The following is a 22146-nucleotide window of genomic DNA, read 5'->3' as shown; positions in this document are numbered from 1 at the left end:
CTACCATTACAGAAAAGTGGCATAAATACATTATTTTTACATGAATGTTATTGTTTAATGCTGCAGTGACACCATAAATCATAGCTGCTAACTCCCACGCATCGCAATTGACCCCATTCTCACGCCACACATCCATTTTCACGATGTAAGTAGCTAAACCAGTGCTCGCAGTACTGACACTTTTATATTTTAGCATACCTTCACTGTCTTTTGCGTGCCACCACTTCTCATGTTGCTGGTACTTTGCTGCAAAGAGTCAAAGAGCATTTCACTTTATGTGGCGCTGCGCAGGAAGTTCGGCAGCGAGGACATCAGAGTACCGCGAGAGCAAGTCGAAATGTTACAAAAGGGTCCGCCTTTACCTTTGCTCTCGCGTTACTCTGATGTCATACGCCGATCAGTCAGCTCCGCACCAGTCGAACACACAAATCGTCAAGGTCTGGATAAAAAGCAGAGACCTGCCCGGATTCCACGCACGCAGATACCCTCAGAAAACAGCAATTTTAAGCAACCATCACTCGCGTGTGCATGTTTGCAAGCAGTACAAGCCTGCGTGATGTTTGCGGTGACAGGTTTTAATAAAAAAAGTCAATTGATATTTGACATCTATAAACAATAATATATACGAAATATAATTATATGGTCTTGACATACACATTATCTGTTGCTTTAGTTTAATATAAACTACTCATTTGGTTTATTTGATTTTGACAGTCCCTCTATCACAAATCATCACTTTACGCTTCTCTTTCTCAGTGGATAAACTGAATCAAAGCTGCTGTTATCTGCAGTTATACATTTTACAGAGACCAGTAGCCCATTCATTAGATTTTATCAGAAGAAAAGCATAATAGAAGTGTATAAAATAATAGTAAAGACTCTAATCTCAGGCATTTAAACTCAGTAAAAGCTTTTATTTCAATTTAATTTCTAAAATATGATTCGATTTGTACTGTGAACCATTTTACCGCAGTCTTTTCCACCTATTTAACACAGAAATAGCTAAAATCCACACTATTATCAATTGGCAAATGGTTAGGACTCAGAAGTTGGCAGCTCTGCAGACTTTTAAAAGCCTTAAGATCAGCACCAGTGTATGGGGATATCCCGTTTACCACATAGTGGTACAAATCATGCGGGCTGAAGTCGGGCAGATTCGGCGATTTAATGAGGTCCGTGAAAATTGAAGGAGGAAGAAGGTAAGGGTCGGTATCCAGTCCCGCTATCTCTAACTTCTCTAAATAGCGCTTTTTGTGAGGACCTACCAAATGCCCTACCTCGACCGATAACGGCACAACAACTTCCTTAATATAAGAAGCCATGTATTTTAGTGTAATATATATTTAAACTGTTTAAAACTAATCAAAAATCCCGCTCGTCTATTACTAATCAACCTAGTGCGCCAGTGATTTTGCCGTCCAGCATGGCGTCGTCACGTGGTCTAGGTCACGTGTTTGCAAAGGGTCTATAATCGAAGACATTTCAAGCTTCTTAGCTAATGTTACATTTTAGCATCAGCTTGGTAGATAACGGGTGAAAACCGGATCGGATCCGTGGGTAGAGCTAACTATTAAACGCTAACAGCTAACCCTGATAGCAATAAGCTCAGGGACGGATCCGCAACGGATCCAGACCGGAGCTGTCGGCTTCGGAGCAGATCCGTTGCAGATCCGTTCCGGAGCCTATTGCTATCAGGGAAGGATGCGCAATAATTTGCAAGCGATAGTCATTGCGCTTCTCGTCAGTGAAGCCGGTTTCTTGATTAAAAGTGAATCACCATCAGCTGCTTTCAGATGGAGCCACATTTACTGCACAAAGCCGTAGTTCATGTACAAGCTGAGCATAGGTTATCACAATGCCTATTATAAGTGAAGTTCTAGCGAAATACTAACAGCATCTTACTTACCAATCGAAAAAAGAAATGTTGTCATTTCGGAGTCGAACCTAATTTCTTTCATGTCCATTAGTTGTCTCCAGCGATGAAAAGCAGTGCCAGTATTTACTCTGGTTCGGTTACTTTATTTATCATATTTTATTTGTGATTCCGAGCGCGTTTTTTCCCTGCAGCGAATGGTTTTGGTAGTGGTAAATGTCTCTTGCTTAAAAAAGATATCTTGCTTTTTGTTGCAAAACTTTTGTGTTCCCCTGAGAAACGTTGCGTTCTCCCACAAAACTTTTGCGTTCCCCGAGAAGCTTTTTGCGTTCTCTTGCAAAACATTTGCGTTCCCCAAGAAGCTTTTTGCACTCTCTCGCAAAACTTTTGCGTTCCCCGAGAAGCTTTTTGCGTTCCCCGAGAAACTTTTGCGTTCCCCGAGAAGCTTTTTGCGTTCTCTTGCAAAACTTTTGCGTTCCCCGAGAAGCTTTTTGCGTTCCCCGAGAAACTTTTGCGTTCCCCGAGAAGCTTTTTGCGTTCTCTTGCAAAACTATGCGTTCCCTGAGAAGCTTTTTGCACTCTCTCGCAAAACTTTTGCGTTCCCTGGGAAGCTTTTTGCACTCTCTCGCAAAACTTTTGCGTTCCCCGAGAAGCTTTTTGCGTTCTCTTGCAAAACTTTTGCGTTCCCCGAGAAGCTTTTTGCACTCTCTCGCAAAACTTTTGCGTTCCCCGAGAAGCTTTTTGCGTTCCCCGAGAAACTTTGCGTTCTCTCACACAGCAAAAGTTTTGCGAAAGAATGCAAAAAGCTTCCTGGGGGAACGCAAAAGCTGTAAAAAAAATGTTTCCTCTCATCCCAAATAATCTCTGGGTTCTCCATAGGTTTGTTCATGTAATACTTTAAAAAACAGCGAATATGTGATATTTTTACATCTCTGGTTACAATGTACAGAAGACAGAAGTGCACAATATGGATGATCGGTCTGATCGCTGTAAATACAGATGTAATCTTGTCGTCTTCTGTAAAGCGTTCGTCTTTAATGTTTTCATTCCTCTTCATGTACATTTCTCTGGGGTTTTAAGAATGGCTCGGCGGTCATTCTTTACTTCTGGTTCTCTGTATCTTTACTGTGTCTGTTCATTTCTTTTTAATTTAACCTGGTGCTTGTGATTTGATCTGCATACACATCTCTCTCTACTTGTGCTTTTTCTTCGTGGCTGCGTCACAATAAGGAGATGGAAATGCAAAAGAGTACCTGTTACCATAGTAAGCAAACCTCACCCCACCCCACGCTTGACTTTGATTTCCTGCTTCACTTTAACTCACTGCTGTAACTCATCTCGCTTCACTCGCCCGGATGATCTACACTGATCTCCAGTCAGTCTGATCCACTCTTAAAGGAAGAAGAATCATTGATTAAACGAATGATCAGACTATCTGGAGTGTGGTGAGGTGATCCTGACAACAAATATCTCTAAAAACTAAAAACTCTTTGTACGTCTGTGTTGTTTTAATATTGAGTTTTAATTCAGTCCAGCATTGTTTCAGTCAAACAGGTAATGTATGAATGTTATGTTTTAGATCTTGGTTGTCTTTCAATGATGTCCGCTTTTATTTTTGTGTGTACAAATCCTTTGATGTATCATGATGAATAAACAAGTATCTGTATTGGTGTAGTTTTAGTTTTAGTTTTACAGAAACTTTCTCAGTGAAGGTGACTTTCCCCCGGATGCTCTTCATGACACGAGCGGCTCCACAAACTCACTGTTGTCTTTTCCCTTCACTTTCTCTCCGTCCTCTACAGAACCGACACAACAGAACCAGTCGAGCAAAGACGAGAGTGACGCCGCCACTTTAAAACAAACCCTCCCTGATCTCACCCCTGATGAATCCACTGAAGTCACCACCCTACCTGCAGAAGACCCCGCCCCTGAACAGACAGACCCCGCCCCTCAACATGAAGGGGAGGAGCCTGCCGGTGACGATGCTGCGGGTGACCCAGGCAGTGATGAATCTCCCAACAAATCCCCTTCAAAGAAGAAGAAAAAGTTTCGCACCCCATCTTTCCTGAAGAAAAACAAAAAGAAGTCAGAAACCTAGAGAGGAAGCTTGCTCAGTGTTTGGCAATACCTGTCTTTAAATCCTTTAGTTTTATTTCTTCACTTTTATTGTGTCAATCTCTTTTTATCATTAAAAGCATAGATATCTTTTTATTCTGTTAACCGTTTTTAATAAATGCCGGCCGACTGCTAAAGTCACTTTGGAAAGAGCGTGACATGAAGGCATGTAAATCATCTCACGCTTTAACAACATCATCAGTTTCAATGTTTTTATAAAGAATAATGTGAGGCGTATGAAAAACCACTATAATGTATGAGAATGCATCCGATGTTATTAAGAAAAAGAAATTTATGAAAAAGTTTAGGACCCTTGTGGTGTTAAAATAAGTTGAGAATTCAGCCGCATGCTTCTGATCGATGTCTATTTAGTTTTTAATAAACAGATACACAGAGTGACCCAAAATAAAATCATGAAATACAACAGATCTCACCTGAACAGATGCAGAAGAGTCCAAAAGATCTGAAGATGATAGAAAATAAACATGTTTGATTTGACAGATATTGTTAAAGTCTCTGTCAGGAAAATGTTCATGTCCTATTTCAACCTAAAATATAAAATATTTGTCTTCAGTCAGATTTAATTGAATTTGTTTTTTAAAATCAATATCTGGATCTTTCTACAGTATGTTGACACACGATGACTCCTGTTTGCAATATATCTACACCACACAACTTTCATCCTGCAGTGATGTGAATGAAATGTTGACTTTTTATTTGATTGTATATTTTTAGCTGTAGGTTTACGTTCAGTAGCTTGACAACACTGTCATAACATTAATCTTTATCTGTATCACTGACACTATTAAACATCCTGCCTTGAATCAAAGACAAACAACCCGACTCCTTGATTCATGTTTCATACAGACACTGATGACATCACAGTTGATTGACAGTTTTGTGATGTTTATAGACACTCACACACAATCCTAGTGTTTGTCTGGAGCATCACAAATGACCATGAGTGAATCTCACTAAGATATATCCAGGTTATGTTTCAGACTTTGGTTTAAAATATGAGCCGGTCACTTCATGAGATTCACAAATCTTAAACAAATGATTGATTTAAGTTTAGAAGAAATACAAACACAGGAAAAATATGAAGAATATTAATGATGAAAGATTATTTTTGAGTTTACAACATGAATCACATGTATGAGTTTGATTTGGATGAGAATAAATCAGAAATCTCTGATGTTCACTAACAAACACAACACAAGAGTTTACTGAAGGACTTCATGACCTTTAACTTTTGTTGTTTGTCCTCTGAACTTTCTGTTGATTTTCTTCTCAACTCTTTCATTCAGTAATTATTTAGTTTGATGATTTTATTTGAAGCCCCGTCTGTCAGTTTCTAACATGCAGATGATGTTGAATCTCTGAATGATTTTCTCTTGTATGTAATACAACTTTAAATCACATTTCTGTGTTTTCATGCTACTTTATATTTTGCAGCCATGAATAAAATGTAATCTTTAAAAGCATCAATGACTCGATGAATAATTGTTTTATAAAATTGTCTAGCAAGGGTACAGTTAGTAATCTAGTTTATTATTTATTATTATTGATCATATATTTAATAAATGCATGAAGTCAAACCATAGCTGCTTCAAAGTATATGTCATGTATTTCTTTAGGTGTGGTTGTGAATAAACTCCTCCCACTTTCACAGAGATCCAGGAAACTGAGACTGTCACACATAAACCTTTACTCGGTTAACTAAGAAAACTGAATGATTTAGTGAAGATGATGATGATTTATATTTCTGATGAAGAGTTTTTGGAGTCACTGCTGTGGATGTGAAGATAGTTTTATTTTAAACAGAACGCTGAGAATTTAAACTGGATTATTTACTAAACTGAAAGTGAAACTTTGAAGAAGGATTTTAATCTGAAGCTTAGAAAATGGCATCTAAATCTTTTTCTGAGGAGGATTTCTCTTGTCCTGTGTGCTGTGATATTTTTACAAATCCTGTTGTGTTGTCTTGTAGTCACAGTTTCTGTAAAGACTGTATTCAGAGATTCTGGGAAAGTAAAGGATCTAAAGATTGTCCAGTTTGCAGAAGAAGATCTTCAATGGATAAACTTTTCCCAAATTTAGTTTTGAAGAACCTGTGTGAGACTTTCTTACAGGAGAGAAGTCAGAGATCTTCATCAGTTTGTCATCTTCACAATGAGAAACTCAAACTCTTCTGTCTGGATGATCAACAGCCGGTGTGTTTGGTTTGTCGAGACTCCAGAACTCACAACAACCACAAATTCTGTCCTGTCGATGAAGCTGTCATTGATAATAAGGTCTGATCAATAATATTCAAAACATTTCATCACATTAATAACATCAAGAACTGATAGACATCTTCACAATGACAAATGTATTGAAGACTGTGTAATGCACTGATTACTATTACGGTTCTAAATCACCTTAGAGCAGGGGTCACCAAACTTTTTTCTCTGGGGGCCACATTATCGTTCCTGAATGTGATGGGGGGCCAGGTCAGCTATACAACATGGAATTGTATGACCCAGACCAAAATGACCACCAGCAGGCCTCATTGTGTAGTAGAGATTACTAGTCTGTTACTGCTTGATCACAAGCATGTCGGTGACGAAAATTTGGAAAATATAGGTAATTTTATAATTAAATATAATTTTTTTACTTAAAAAAATCAACAAAATACAAGATGCGAACATGTTATTACTTTCCAAAGAACAATTACAAAAATAAAATTGCCTCATAGGGCCGGTTCAAATAGTGGGGGGCAGAGGGGCTGGGGGGCCGGTTAAAGGGGAGTGGCGGGCCTGAGTCGGCCCACGGGCCTTAGTTTGGTGACCCATGCCTTAGAGGATTGTTTACCCAATTAATGTCCAGGGACTAGGAGAGGATAACGACACCAGAGTCAGGGATCAGATTTACTGAATGTATTGATTGCTCAAATGATAGAATGAACAACTTACTCACAATGTTAATAAAACATGAATACTTCTCAAATAAAACAGCGTAGGCCTACGCAAAATAACCAAACAATATAACAAAAAGCTTTGATTCAAAAAATACAATTATGGTATTGAAATCAGGCAATGAGGTGGTGAAAATGAAAGTACTCAGTCTTGCAAGTCTGAAGTGTTCCAAAAAGTCCACTTAATGCAAGGAGGGTGCAGATTTGGTCAATTGTCAATCCTCATACACGATGTCATCACATTGAAACTCCAACAGGTGGTTCTGTTTCATTCCTCCTGACCGCCAGAGGCAGTGCTAAACACTAGGGGATTATCACTGCCAAGCTAGATAGGTCGAGAAAACATAAAACAATGTCACGTCGTGACGCAAACCGAGACGCAAGGATAAGTACCGTAGCAGCTCGGTGCCCAGCCTCTTTCGCTTTCTCATTGTGATAGGTCATCGTTGCACTGTCTGGTGCAGCTCACCTGAGTTGCGAAAATTCGCCCTCCCGAGCTGTGACAGCGTTCTCAATACCATCATCTTATTGTTTTTTCATAGATTATTTTCTGCAGACGTGAGTCTTTTATTACTTTATAATAGTGTTGGCGATACCAACAACAAAAAATACCTTCACGGTCCCAACCGGTGGCTGGTTTCGACCACACTCAGATTGCGTGCCCTCGTAACGTGATTTATTTCTTGATATTTTATTTTGCCGTGTATTGTTGTCATGTTAGCGATACCCTGTGCTTCAAGGTACTATCCGGTGGCGGGTCTCAGCTGCAATTGGGCTGCGTTCATATTGCAACCATACATAAGCTAACTTACTTGGTTTTGTTTTTTTGTTATCGATAATTTGCGCCTACGGTACTATCCGGTGGCCGACTCGATCGTCATAGTAACGTTGTATTTCCACGTATTTTGAGCCTTACGGTGCTATCCGAGGGCAGCTGACTCGTACTCCTGTGATTCTTCTTGTTGGACGCGGTGCAACCGAGGACATATTTTCGAACTATGTCCCATAACGCTCTTCTCTCCGGTTTTCTGCTGACATGCAAATTGTGTCCGAACATCCTTCTTCCCGACAACGGACACGATCGATACCCATCGTGCCTTGGAACTCAACATTTAAAGGAGGCTCTAACTGATCCGTGTTTACACTGCCGCTTACTACTAGTGATGGGAAGTTCGGATAATTTTTCTGATTCGGATCTTTGAATCTCGTTCATCAAAATGAACGAATCTTTTTTTGAGTCATTTCGTTCTTTTCGTTCATTTAAAATATGATTACCTATAATTTCACAAATTACCCCAAAATAACCACTTATGCAAACAAATATGACATTTCTAACAAGTTATGAGAAATAAAAATCCTTATTTCATTATTTCTTGACACAAGCTCTGAAACATACACAAGAGATAAAAATTATTAGCTTACTCCTAAGTCAGTCCTCGTGTACAAGTCATGGTAATGCAGCCAAAGCCAAAATATAAGAAACGGAACTCCATATTTATCACATTTGTACGCCTCCCCTTGTGTCTAACTTACAGATGTTAGTTGTCAACTCGTCACTGTCTTACTGACTCTCTGTGTTCGGCCAGGCTGTGTCGTATGATATACAGCACAGGACCGGAAAGAGAAATGATTAGTTCATCATTCTCTCGAGTTCGGGACGAGTTCGAGTCTTTCGTTCTTCCTGTCAGCCTCATAGAGGCTATGCTGTCAGTACCGGAAAGATAAATGATTAATTCATTCAAGTCTTGAGATCGGGTTCGGCCGGGTCCGAGTCCTTATGTCACGTGACCGCTGGTATATCACATTAAATACAACATTAGATTCGTATTATTGATTGCGTCTGAATGTATCTTATATTGTTTTATATTTAGTAAATTAAATACAAAATATGTGCAAAAACATTATTTGAAAAATAAAAGTTCCATCTTATTGAAGAACGAAAGACTCGGACCCGACTGAACCCGAACTCGAAAGGTGAACTAATCATTTCTCTTTCCAGTACTGGTAGTGTAGCCTCTATGAGACTGACAGGAAGAACAAAAGACTCGAACCTGTCCCGAACTCGAGACTCAAGAGAACGATGAACTAATCATTTCTGTTTCAGATTCAGAGCCCATATGTTGCGCAATGCGCATGCGCGGTCAACACAAAATGAACGAATCACTCTCTGAGACAACTCGGTAGTCCCGAGTCATATTAAAGATTCGTTCAAAATGAACGAATCGTTCATGAAAGACACACCACTACTTACTACCACTATTAGAGAGACAGCTCCGGCTTGCTGAATTACATCCGAAGTCTTCTGTTAGCCTCGCTCAGCAACACTCGGCACCAAAATGGGCTAAGAAGCGTGACGAGCCGGCCGCAGCTGTCACTCCACCAAAAAAGATTAAACCTGTATCACCTACCGATACAGCAGAGCAAACGCTGTCGAACACGGTTGCTTCTCTCTCGTCAGAATTGGCGGAGATGAAACGTTTTCTTCTGTCTTTACAACCCTCTATCTCGACAGCACCATCTGAGGATACATCCCAGACAAGACAACATGCGGAGGTGTGTATATCCCAGCCTCCACTTACTATGGATGTAGATGCTCTTTCTACACGTGCATCTAATTCACATTTTTGTGATGATGAATTAGAGGAACTCGTCATGCTTCCCCCTCATCAGGACGCTCTCTCCAATCTGTCCGTGGCAGATGAATCGAGCGGCGGGTCTGTACATTCATCTGGTACAAATCCATCTTCTCCAGATGACATTTTGTCTACACTGCGCATGGCGTTGGCTCGTTTGGGTCTTGACACATCACCTGCTCAGCCTGCACAAACTAATGTGTTTTTCAGACAACCTGCTAATGAGACTGACTTTATGATGCCGCCGTGTAAGGACTTTGTAACTGAGTTCTCTAATGCACTAACGGGCTCCAACGTACCTAAAAGGAGATCCAAAACCACTCGCACTCTTGCATCTATGACCGAGGCTGATTCCGTTGGAGTGGGACACGCTCCTGAGATTGAACAACTGGTAGCAGCGCTGGTTGTGTCGCCTGATGAGGCACTAAGAGGCAATGTACGCTGCCCTAGTGCTCAATGTGGACGTACTGACACTTTGTAAAAGAGAGCATATGAGTAACGGTAGCTTATGTTACTCCAGCAGAGAACACTATCTGCCAGCTGCTTCTTGCTTGCAGTACAACTTTAAAGTCATCTAAGGTTGATGATTCTGTGCTTCAATTTCTACAGACTGCTTTGCTGACTATGGGTCATGTAACTCGTGAGCTTGGCACGCTTTCGGCTACACTTCTGACAGCCCGGCACCAGGTATGGCTAGCGCAGGCGTGGTTGCCAGAGGATTGTAGAAAGACATTGAGAGAACTACCAATCGTACCAGGTCATCTTTTTGGTCCGAATGTCCTGAGGTCTTGGACTGGAGAATGAAGCTCTCGGAAGCTTCGCGTCAGCTCACTCAGGTCTCTCGGGCGCCTGTTTTTCGGATGCCAGCCATGCCAGCTCCACCTCATTACTCTATTCCGGACCAGCGTCCCCGTCATCACAATGTTGCTCAGCCCCAAACTTTACAGCGCCATAGAGGGAATGTTCAGGGGCGATGCTCCTTTCACCATCAACGCCATGGTGGAGCACGGCAGCGTCCCCCCACTGCAACTAAAAGCAGAAACCAGAAACCCTGAAGTTCTTGGGCCGGCAGCCGGACGTTTTACTGTGCAGCATCTGGATTACTGGGAGAGTTCATTGTCCGATCCCTGGGTTCTGGCAACAATAAACCGGGGTTACACCTTGCAGTTCCGAAGCCGGCCTCCCAGGTTTTCAGGGGTTTTTCAGATGTTGTCAAAGATCCGGCCAGATCGATGGCTCTTTCCCAAGAAATCAGTTCACTGTTGTTGAAGGGAGCCATAGAGCCAGTTCCTCCCCTCAGTCAGTGGGACGATTTTTACTCCACGTACTTCCTTGTTCCCAAGAAGGACAGGGGTTTTCGACCCATTCTGGACCTACGCCGGTTAAATGTGTTCCTAAAGAAGCTTTCTTTTCGGATGTTACGGACAAGCAACGTTCTGTGTTCCGTGATGGAAAGGGACTGGTTTGTGACTGTGGATCTGAGGAATGAATATTTTCATATTCCCATTGCCCATCACCACAGGAAGTTCCTTCGGTTCAGCTTTCAAGGGCAGGCCTACCAGTTCAGAGTTCTTCCTTTTGGCCTGTCCCTGGCTCCTTGCGTCTTCACAAGATGCATGGCCGCAGTTCTGTCCCCTCTTTGGTCCAAGGGCATGAGGATCATGCCCTATTTAGACGACTGGTTACTCTGTGCCCCAACAAGACAACATGCTCTGCAAAACACCAAGATTTTACTAGAACATGTCCAACGGCTGGGTCTGACTGTGAACAAGTCAAAGAGTCACTTGGTTCCAACCCAGTCCATAAACTTCATTGGTGTGACTCTCGACTCTCTTGCAATGTCCGCCACACTGTCACTCGGTCAGACAGTATTCACCAGTTACTGACTCAATTCCAGCTGGGAAAGGAGATTCCTTATTGTGTTCTCCTACAACTTATAGGGATGTTAGCTGCTGCCACCCCTGTGGTTCCCTTGGGCCTGCTTCATCTCAGACCTCTCCAGAGGTGGAGCAACAGCCTGAGGCTAGACCCTGTGAGACATCTTCATCAGATGGTTGTTGTTTCAGCCGCTTGTGTCCGTGCAATAAAGCCTTGGAAACGATTGGGGTTTCTGAGAACAGGTGTTCGATTGGGTGTGGTGACTTCTCGTCGAGAAGTGATCACAATCAATGCTTCACTGACAAGATGGGGTGCGACGTGGAACCAGAGGGGAATTGGCGGCCACTGGTCGCAACAGGAGACCTTGGAACATATCAACGTTCTGTAACTGAAAGCAGTGTTTTTAGCTCTACAACACTTTCTGCCAAACGTGATTGGCCACCATGTACTCATCCGATCCGACAATACATCTATGGTTTTCCATTTGAATCACCAGCGCGGCACCAGGTCTCTCGCATCTTTACAACTAACGCATCAGATCCTCAAATGGTCTCAGCATCGATTAGCTTCTCTGAAAGCGGTTCATCTTCCAGGATCAGCCAATCAGGTGGCGGATGCTCTGTCCAGGGATTTGTTGCTCCCGGGGGAGTGGAGGCTCCACCCGGATGTGGTACAGGAGATTTGGCGACGGTTTGGCGAAGCAGTAGTCGATCTATTTGCGTCAGAGCTGACCACCCACTGCCGTCTGTGGTTTGCAAGGACGGAGACATCCATCCCGTTGGGGCAGGATGCGTTGGCTCACGAGTGGCCGAACTGCCTGTTGTATGCGTTTCCTCCATTTCCACTACTGTGGGAAACATTACACAGAGTGCTCCTGTGCAATCACAGGGTGCTTTTAGTTGCACCTCGATGGCTGGCCAGGCCATGGTTTCCCCTTCTTCTGAGTCTAGTACAGGGCGAACCATGGCAACTTTCCATCAGGAGGGATCTCCTTTCCCAACTGCAAGGCCGTGTTTGGCACCCAGATCCGGCTCGTCTTCAGCTTTGGATTTGGCCGCTGGGTCCAGCTCACTCTTAGTGGGTTGTGAACCGGCTGTCATCAATACGATTGATAATGCTAGAGCTCCTTCAACACGACAGCTTTATGCTGCTCGTTGGAGACTGTTTTCTTCTTGGTGTGAGAATCAGGACGTCGACCCAGAGCACTGTAAAACTAATATAATAATATGAACGTAACTTGAACATAGTCTTTTGCAAAACAAATAAATAACAATAATGTTGATTTCTTTCAGGAGAAACTGAAAACTGCATTAAAACCCTTACAGGAGAAACTGAGAATATTTGAGAAGAATAAACAGAAGTTGGATAAAACTGCAGAACATATAAAGGTTTGAATAAAACATAATGTGAATCAAGGTTGTACAACACAAGTATTTTGTAAATGTATTTATTGATCCAGATCTGATTCAGTCATTATATGTTTCTGTGTGAAATGTGTTTTGTATCAGATTCAGGCTGAACGCACAGAGAAGCAGATTCATGAAGAGTTTGAGAAACTTCACCAACTTCTACATGATGAAGAATCAGTCAGAATAACAGCACTGAGAGAGGAAGAGGAGCAGAAGAGTCAGATGATGAAGGAGAAGATTGAGAAGATGTGCAGTGAGATTTCATCTCTTTCACACACAATCAGAGTCATAGAGAAGCAGATGACAGCTGAAGATGTTTCATTCCTACAGGTGAGAAGAAAGAACTTCAATCTTCATTCTACAAATCTATGATTGTCATTTTCAAACATTCAAGTGAAATGTAATGAATAATCTGCATGTGTGTGTTTTTAACAGGACTTTAAGAGCACAATGGAGAGGTTTGTATTGTGTTTGCTGTTTCTCTCAGTGATTGTGAATCTAAACTCACAGCAGAATCTCAGACTCCTGAATGTTCTTCCAGAGTTCAGTGTAGAACGTCAGATCCAGAGGACATCTCAGGAATGATGATCAATGTAGCAAAACATCTCAGCAACCTGAAGTTTACTGTCATACACAAGATGAAGGAGAAAGTTGAATACAGTGAGTACAAAATACAACACTGACTTCAGATTTACTCTCATCATCAACATTTATCTGAAGAGTCTCTCTCTCTCTCTCTCTCTCTCTCTCTCTCTCTCTCTCTCTCTCTCTCTCTCTCTCTCTCTCTCTCTCTCTCTCTCTCTCTCTCTCTCTCTCTCTCTCTCTCTCTCTCTCTCTCTCTCTCTCAGTTCCAGTGACTTTGGACCCAAACACTGCTCACTGTGAACTCCTTCTCTCTGATGATCTGGCCAGTGTGAGACTTAGTAAAGATGCAGCACTGCTTCCTGATAATCCAGAGAGATTTGTTGTCTCTAAGTGTGTTTTGGGTTCAGAGAGCTTTAACTCAGGGATTCACAGCTGGGATGTTCAGGTTGGAGAAAACACACGCTGGGGTTTGGGTGTGATGACAGAATCTGCAGAGAGAAAGAATGACATATCATGCAGCAGTGGAATCTGGTTTGTGGGGGTTGACTCTGGTAAATACTTTGCGGTCATTACACCAGAAACACCTCTTCGTCTCCCAGTGAAAGTGAAACTGGAGAGAATCAGAGTTGAGTTGGATTATGAGAGAGGAAAACTGTCATTCTCTGATCCTCTCACTAACACACACATATACACTTTTAGACACAGATTTACTGAAAGAGTTTATCCACGGTTCAGTGTTGTCTGTAATATTTCTCCTCTGGTGATCTTACCGGTAAAATCCTATGAAAAACTCTGAATCAGGGATTTAATTTGAGATTGATTTTGTTTATAAAACAGTTTGAGTTATCTTAAAGGTTTTTTGTTGATGTTTCTTTTAAGATGAAGTTCATGAAGTTTTTGTTGAGTGTATTGATTGTGTTGAGTTGTAATTGATTGAGGATGAATTTGAGTCTTCACACAACACAACTGATCATCAGATCTCTGACTTTCACCATAGAGAACTGAATAACAAACCTCATAGAAGCACAGAGAGAAAAACTGATGGAGAAAAGAAAGAAATCAAATGTATTTCTCTTCTAGCAGTATGAGCAGTGCAGATGAGTTTGTTGTTGTTTTGTTAAAAGAAGACGCCGCTGATATTGAATGCAGTCGTGTTTAAAGAAACACATGGAGTTACACAGACTGATATAAAAACACTGTATTATCATTATACAAATAAACATGATGTGAGATATCTCAATGTTTTCATGTCTGTGTCATATTTGAAGTAGAAAATCATCTGACTGTTATATCTGCAGTGTTTCTGTCATCAGATGAACAAATGACAAACAGATATTAATATTCAAGCACAGATATTTACTTCAGAAGAGCTCTGTAGATGTTATTATGTTTATAAAGTCATCACATAAATCAAACACATTTGCTCTCGTCTGATATTTCACTGCTGACTTTAATGTTTTCAACTGAAGTCAACTTAAACAAACACTTTATAAACTGAATGTTTATTTATTCTGAGATGAAGATCACAGTATTTATAATTTTAAAGTCATATAAGATTGATTGTAGTACATATAAGAATTTAAACAACCATCAGTGCTGATGAATATTAATAAATACATTATGATGTTATGATTTTATTATAGGGCATCCCAGCATCATGTTTTAGTTTACTTTACACAGTGTTGTATAGGAGGAGGCCAATATAGAAATCAAGACTGATATGGGAGATATCTCTGTATTTTTAACCTAGCAGCTGTTATAAGGTTTCTATGAAATGCTTTAAAATACAGCGTATTATGTGAACTATTTTTACATCTGTGGTTATGTACAGAAGACAGAAGTGCACAATATGGATGTGTTGTCATATTGTGAGTGCTGTAAATACAGATGTAATCCGGTTGTCTTCTGTAAAGCGTCCGTCTTTAATGTTTTCATTCCTCTTCATGTACATTTCTCTGGGGTTTTAAGAATGGCTCGGCGGTCATTCTTTACTTCTGGTTCTCTGTATCTTTACTGTGTCTGTTCATTTATTTTTAATTTAACCTGGTGCTTGTGATTTGATCTGCATACACATCTCTCTCTACTTGTGCTTTTTCTTCGTGGCTGCGTCACAATAAGGAGATGGAAATACAAAAGAGTACCTGTTACCATAGTAAGCAAACCTCACCCCACCCCACGCTTGACTTTGATTTCCTGCTTCACTTTAACTCACTGCTGTAACTCATCTCGCTTCACTCGCCCGGATTCTAAAAATATATCTAAAAATAAATTATTTAATTTAATAAAGACATAATTAAAAGTGTATTCTGTGTTTTTAGTTATAAACAAATCATGGCAAACAAATCATTACAAAAGAACTCCCGGTAACACTTTATTTTACGACCCGCAGAGTACAGCAAAATTAAACAGAATTTACACCGTACCTATCTGTAGCAACAGAGTACCTCTACAGTACGTACTTGTAGTTATTAGGGAACAATATTTTAAGTTTGGGGTAATAAGGGGGTAAGAATATATGGAAAATTATTCTCTAAGTATTTCATAACTACAGGGTACCTATTGTAATATTACTTGGTATGTATGACTTACGTCTATGGGTAATATGGTCTATGTGTAATATGTTTTTTTTTCATATTTGCTACTTACCTGATGAAGTGTTTTGTATAGCCTACAGTTGATGTCTACAAGCCACGTCGGCAAATAAAATATAACACACAATAAAAATAATAGCAACTTGTACCTCTTTGATCTGTATATGTATACAGGAGTTACCAGGTAACTCTTATATTTGCGGGCTGTAAATTAAAGTGGGACTTTGTTCACCTCTTATTATAAATGTTATAGGGTAAATACCATAAACATACAGAATATTGTTATTTTTATTTCAAAACATCTTTAAAACACTATAATTAAGCCAACACTTAATGTTTATTATCACATAACTTTTATTTCAAATAAAAAGTCATGACAATTTTTCATTGTTTTTGCGGCTTGGCGTCTTCTGTTGGTGTTCTTGTCCACTCGGATGATGAGTTGATGTCGTCTCACAAATGCTGTTCTGCATTACATATAAAAAACATAAATGAAAGCCTTCAGTAAATGTTTCTTCACTGTGCCTTGACAGAAACAGAGTTTTCTGAGCCAGTTACGTTAATAACTTTAGGCTATTATGTGCTAGCTTTCTTGAAAAAACATTGTTTGAAATGCGTGAGTCATGTATTAACAAAACCAGTCACCTTATCCAGCATGCGGAACCTGCTCACATCACTCGCAGCCGTATTCCACAGTGTAGAACGTTTTTAAAACCTCTTCTTACACTCTGAGGCTATTTTGGGGATTTCCGCCTGGATTTGGCCTACCCAATTTCAAAAGCTTCTCATACCCACATGCAGAGGTGCACATACAAAAGTTTGGTATCATTTTACAGGAAACCCTTTGAAATTACATAAAACACTGTTAAAAGTGCTCAACATGGTTGTATGTGTTGTCAGTCCTCTAATAAACACAAAAATAAATAGGCGCTTGTTGATGTTTTTTTTCTAAAGTCTGTATTTATAGGTGTATACCTCTGGGCCTGAGTGGTAACGAAACCTGCAGACAGTTTTGTTTGATTCCAGCAATTGCCAGCTTACAGAGGAAAAATGATTTTTTTCTCTATCATAATAAATGCAAAAGTTATTTTACTCCAACTGATGGGAGGAATAATACGCTTTTTGTATACAATTTCTGCCAAAAAACATTTGAAGTGCTCCCATAACCTCATACAGTGGAATAAATGCAATTTCTTTATATCATTTTGCAGAAAACCCTTTGAAGTTACATAAAAAGCTGCTGTTTGTGACAAATAGTGTTATTTATGTTGTTTTTCATATGATGAAACACCAAATTTTATTTTTTATGTTGTAAACACTGTCTTTGATAGTGTATAACTCTGGTTCTGGATGCTCTAGCAGACTGCAGACAGTTCTGGTTGTTAGCAGCAGCAGACAGTAAACACCCAAAAAAAGAATGAACTCTTTAGCATGTCGCATTCAAAAGATATTCTTATTTTACTGAAGGGTGCGAAAATACATTTTTCATATAAATATTAATTTTTTGTTTTGCACATATAATAAATAGCAAGGGATTATATATGCACACAACCAAAGAAAATGCTGTGAATGGATTTATTTTTTAGAGTAGGACCTAAGATAAAAGATGGTGTATCATTTGTGGCTATATGTGCTATCTGAGGCAGTCCACACTCAAGTTTCCCATATGTTTACAAAAGACCATTTTTTACCTCATTATTCATTCGATGATTGTTGGATATGTGTTAATAATAGATCAAAAATAACGCTGTAGCCTTATTCCTGAGAATGAGAGCTTTCGTTTGATATAAGACTTGCCCATGTTTGTCATACCTGAAAAATATGAAATATGTGAATATTAAATCATATAATAAATTGTCGGGGGGGGGGGTGATAGTGTAAATTAAGTGTAAATAACTTTCTTACAGGATCGCGTTCTAGCAAACCTCCTGCAGACGGCCGCGCGCTCTACACCTGCGCAGTAGCCTACGCATGTAGTCGTCTTTTGCTTTAGCGGGAGCTGATATCTGCTGTTGTTTCATTCTGGTTTGCCATTGCATAAATTATATTTGGCTAAAATACTTGTGTTTACAGTAAATAAATTGCAAAGCACCACTTCAAATATGTCCGCAAATGTAGGAGTTTCCTGGTAAATAGGGAATTGCTATTTTTATTGTACTTACCTTAAAAAAAGATAACCACATTAAATCAGCTGGACTTTTGTTATTAAAAGCAAGTAATATAGGCTACTAAAATAAAAGTGATATGCTGTTATATTTATTTGCCGATGTGGCTCGTAGACATTGACTGTATACAACATTCAGTAGTCAATATGAAAAATTCACAATAAAAATAAAAAATAAATAAAACATAATTTCCCCATAGACTTGACTAAGTCATACATACCACGTAATATTACAATAGGTACCCTGTTGTTATAAAATACTTAGAGTATAAATAATTAATAATTCTTCATATTCCTACCCACTATTACCCCAAACTTAAAATATTATTCCTTTATACCTAAAAGTACGTACTGTAGAGGTACCCTGTTGTTACAAATAGGCACGCTGTAAATTCGGTTTAATTACGCGGTACTTTGCGGGTCGTAAAATAAACTGTTACCAAAATTAATTATTTAAGGATTATATAAGACATAATTTAAAGTGTATTCTGTGTTTTTGTTTCATTTATGGCAAACAAATAATTACAAAAGAACTCCCTTTTTAATTATGCACATTTTTGTCATTAAATTTGTCTATAAAGAAAAAGTGGTAGTGTTATTAGTCAGAAAGAATGTTTTATGAACTTTTATAATAAAACTGACCCGAGTTCACCTACACTGGTCATTTCCCTGCTAAAAAACAAATAGTCACCATTACAGAAATTCTATTGGTTTTATTGGGAATTTTATTGGTTCTAATGGAATATGGCCCAAAACACACTACAGTGTATTGGTCTTTGTTGGTCTCTAATGGTATGTATTGGTTCGGTTCTGGTTCTGTATTTTAATGGAAACCATTAGAATTTTCTGTAATGGTTTTATTGTTTTTTTCAGCAGGGTTGTTGTGATTCCCCTTGTGGTGAATCGTTGGATTTTCGAAACAGTTATGACATAATGAATCCTCGTTTGCTAAAATCACGTGACTTTGGCCAGTTTGAAACAAGCTCCGAACCAATGATTCGAAACAAAAGATTCGTAAATGTTTCGAAGCCTCATGAAGCGTAGTTCGAAAACGCCCCTCACTAGGTCTAAGCTGTCCTCCCAGCCTGGCAAAGCTGGTCAAGCTGGTGGGTCAGCTGGTCTTCCAGTCTGACAGCTAAGCCCAGCTAGACCAGCTTAAAAATTGACCAAAACACAGCTAGACCAGCCTGCTGCACCAGCAATAGGCCACCAGCTAAAACCAAGCTGGGAGACCAGCTAAAACCAACTTATGCTGGTCTTAGGTGGATGTTCAGCAGGGAGATAACCAAATTAGAAGTTTTTATGGGCAGTTTCAGTGTTGCATTGTCGTCTTGTGTCCTCCAGGGGGAGCTGGTGACCAAATCTAAAGCCATTATGGAGACGGAGTACCAGCCATGAGTGATTGTGACTAAAACTGGACCAAATCCCTTCAACAAGCTCACAAACCAAGAGATGGAGGAATATTACAGAGAAGTGGAGCTCAAGCAGAAAGGTAAGAAGAGGAAACATCTCAATAGAGATCTGGGGCCGTATTCACAAAGAATTTTAAGGCTAAAAGTAGCTCCCAACTGGCGAATTTAGGAGCAACTCCTAAAAATACTGGGCGTGTCACTCCTAAATTTAGGACTCCTAAATTTTTTCACTAAGAGTAATTCACAAAGCATTTTAGCCCTAAAAGTAGCACCTAAGTCTGAGACAGCTTAAAAGAAGTCGAGAGGACTCCTAACTCACTAAGACCTATTCACAAAGGATCTTAAAATGTCTTAGGTGCTGATCCTCCTTAACATGGACAGTTTCACCAACTCAAAAGCATTGCACATAACACTTAAAAGAACACTTTAATGTAAGCATATTGTTTATAACATTTGTTTCATAATTCATTACATTCATGGCAAGCAGGAAGTTTTTTAGAATTACAGGAAACAATAATGAAATTAAATATTTAATATTATAGGCATACCTGTTGCCATGCTAGTCTGTTTAAAGGCTGCAATCTCAACCCTCTACTGCAATTGTAATGCATATACCACCGCCTCTCGCAGTCGTCCGGGGTCCGCGACACAAGCGGGAATGCTGTGTTGATCTGCAACAAATCCTCTCCCATCAGTAATGCGCGGGTTGATCCGAAATGAGCGGATGCCTGAGAGGTCACCCGCGGATTTTTTGCTGTCCGACTTGCGGGCGGGTTAGTTGAAAACGTTGGTCGGGTGCCGGTTGTTTTGTACATTGACCCGCGCATCATTGTCTCGCATGTCTCACTTTTGCTTGATATATCAGTGCCGAATTTCCCTATTATTATGTTTCTTTTTTCCAGCACCAACTGGGACAGCAGCAGTAACTGATCCTGCATCCAGTTGGGCTTTCTTTTCCGTTTTGGCGAGTTCATAATCCACCGTCATTTATTTATTACATTAGGATTCTTCAATATGGGCAACATTTCCTTGCTTTAAGTAGTCTATTTAGGCTAATAGGATGTCAATTAATCAAGCAAGTGTTAATGTAATGTCGTTTTTTATTATTAGGCAATTGGCGGTTTTCATTTGGGTATTAGGCTACCTTGATTTAATTTAATTTCATTCACGACTTTTCTTTATATGCATTTTGATGGCATTACTATTATTATTTTGTGTAGGACACAGACATATTTCAATGTTGTAATTCCATGATTTGGTGCGTCTGTGTTATGTTCCGCATGACAGCCCTGTCATCTAACAACCAATCACCGTGGTCATTGCGAGGCAGCTCGTGCATGAGAATTGACGTCATCCGTAGCAACGAAGACTCACTCTTAGTTTAGGAGTTATCATTTTTCCTTACTAAAAGTAGGTCTGAAAGGCGTTGTGAATAACTTTTAAGAGAAAACTCCTAGCTAAAATCTTTTAGTGCGATTTAGGAGTACTCTTAGTGGTAAGATAAAATGCTTTGTGAATACGGCCCCTGATAGAGTGCCCAAAGTGTCGTCTTTAGATGTCATCTTCATGCTCTTCCTTCTGAATTCAGCAAACTATAACATTGAAAATATATCACTTCTGTCATCTACTGTACCAAAAAAGACAAAATGTTTATAGTTTTACTTCAAAAACATTTACACTATATGTGCAGTTGATATTCATTCAAATATATGATATAAGAAACCAATCAATCAAGTTTATTTACTGTTTGAGGGACAATCCCTGCTGAAAAAAAACAGCATACCAGCAAGACCAGCATATGTTGTGTTTTGGTGCTGGTTTGCTAGTGAACACCAGCTACACCAGCATCAGCACCAGCATTAGCACCAGCTAAACCAGCACCAAACCAGCATTAGCACCAGCATTAGCACCAGCATCCCATGCTGGTCAAACCAGCATATGTTGTGTTTTGGTGCTGGTATGCTGGTGACCACCAGCTAAACCAGTATAGACCAGCATAATTCCCATGCTGGTTTGATGCTGTTTTTTCAGCAGGGATATCAAGTTTTGTTGTTGTGTCTGGTGGTTTCTGAGAGGTCCTGTAGCTCAACAGTACCCACGCAAGTCTAGAAAGAAACTGAAGAAGTTCCCAACGATACCAGCACTCCACCCAGCTCACCTGTGTGTCTAGATCAGGGATGGGCAACTTCGGTCCTGGAGGGCCGGTGTCCTGCAGAGTTTAGGTCAAACTTGCCTCAGCACACCTGCCTAAAAGTTTCTAGTGTGTTTAATTATGGTTGGAGCTAAACTATGCAGGACACCGGCCCTCCAGGACTGAAATTGCCCATCCCTGGTCTAGATGAAGGTAAGATCATCAGGACAACATCCACTGATTCTAGATCATCTCTGTGTCTTGATGTTTAAGTAATGTTTGTAATAACAGACCAAAGGGGATCAACATTGATATTTATGTTCCAGAAATAATAAATAATCATTAACCCCTTCATCACCCCTCTTGGTCTTTATTACCCTGGATTACATCAAAAACCAC

The 22146-nt window shown here is 40.0% G+C and overlaps 2 protein-coding genes across 11 annotated transcripts in view; both read left to right on the top strand.

Annotated features, from left to right (window-relative positions):
• add1 (adducin 1 (alpha)) overlaps window positions 1-22146 on the top strand; it is a 74067-nt gene that overhangs the window by 45633 nt on the left and 6288 nt on the right. For 2 of the 10 annotated variants that reach the window (XM_065243673.2, XM_065243661.2), the window contains 2 exons: window positions 3104-3137; window positions 3676-5472. The exons of 4 other annotated variants lie outside the window; for them this stretch is intronic. In XM_065243673.2, coding sequence (XP_065099745.1) covers window positions 3104-3137; window position 3676 — 35 coding nt within the window. In that variant the 3' untranslated portion in view covers window positions 3677-5472. Of the gene's footprint in view, window positions 1-3103; window positions 3139-3675; window positions 5473-22146 lie in introns of those variants that run through there. 4 more of the 10 variants (XM_065243672.1, XM_065243658.1, XM_065243660.2 and 1 more) reach the window with 3 other exon arrangements.
• LOC135721434 (E3 ubiquitin-protein ligase TRIM39-like) lies at window positions 5664-14683 on the top strand. The gene is made up of 6 exons (XM_065243679.2): window positions 5664-6282; window positions 12748-12843; window positions 12964-13194; window positions 13300-13322; window positions 13406-13524; window positions 13713-14683. The coding sequence occupies exons 1-6, from the start codon at window positions 5893-5895 to the stop codon at window positions 14243-14245; spliced, it is 1392 nt and encodes a 463-aa protein (XP_065099751.1). The 5' UTR covers window positions 5664-5892; the 3' UTR covers window positions 14246-14683.

Source organism: Paramisgurnus dabryanus, chromosome 18, assembly GCF_030506205.2.
Source record: "Paramisgurnus dabryanus chromosome 18, PD_genome_1.1, whole genome shotgun sequence".
NCBI lineage: Eukaryota > Metazoa > Chordata > Actinopteri > Cypriniformes > Cobitidae > Paramisgurnus > Paramisgurnus dabryanus.
This window is presented reverse-complemented; position numbering and strand designations above follow the sequence as displayed.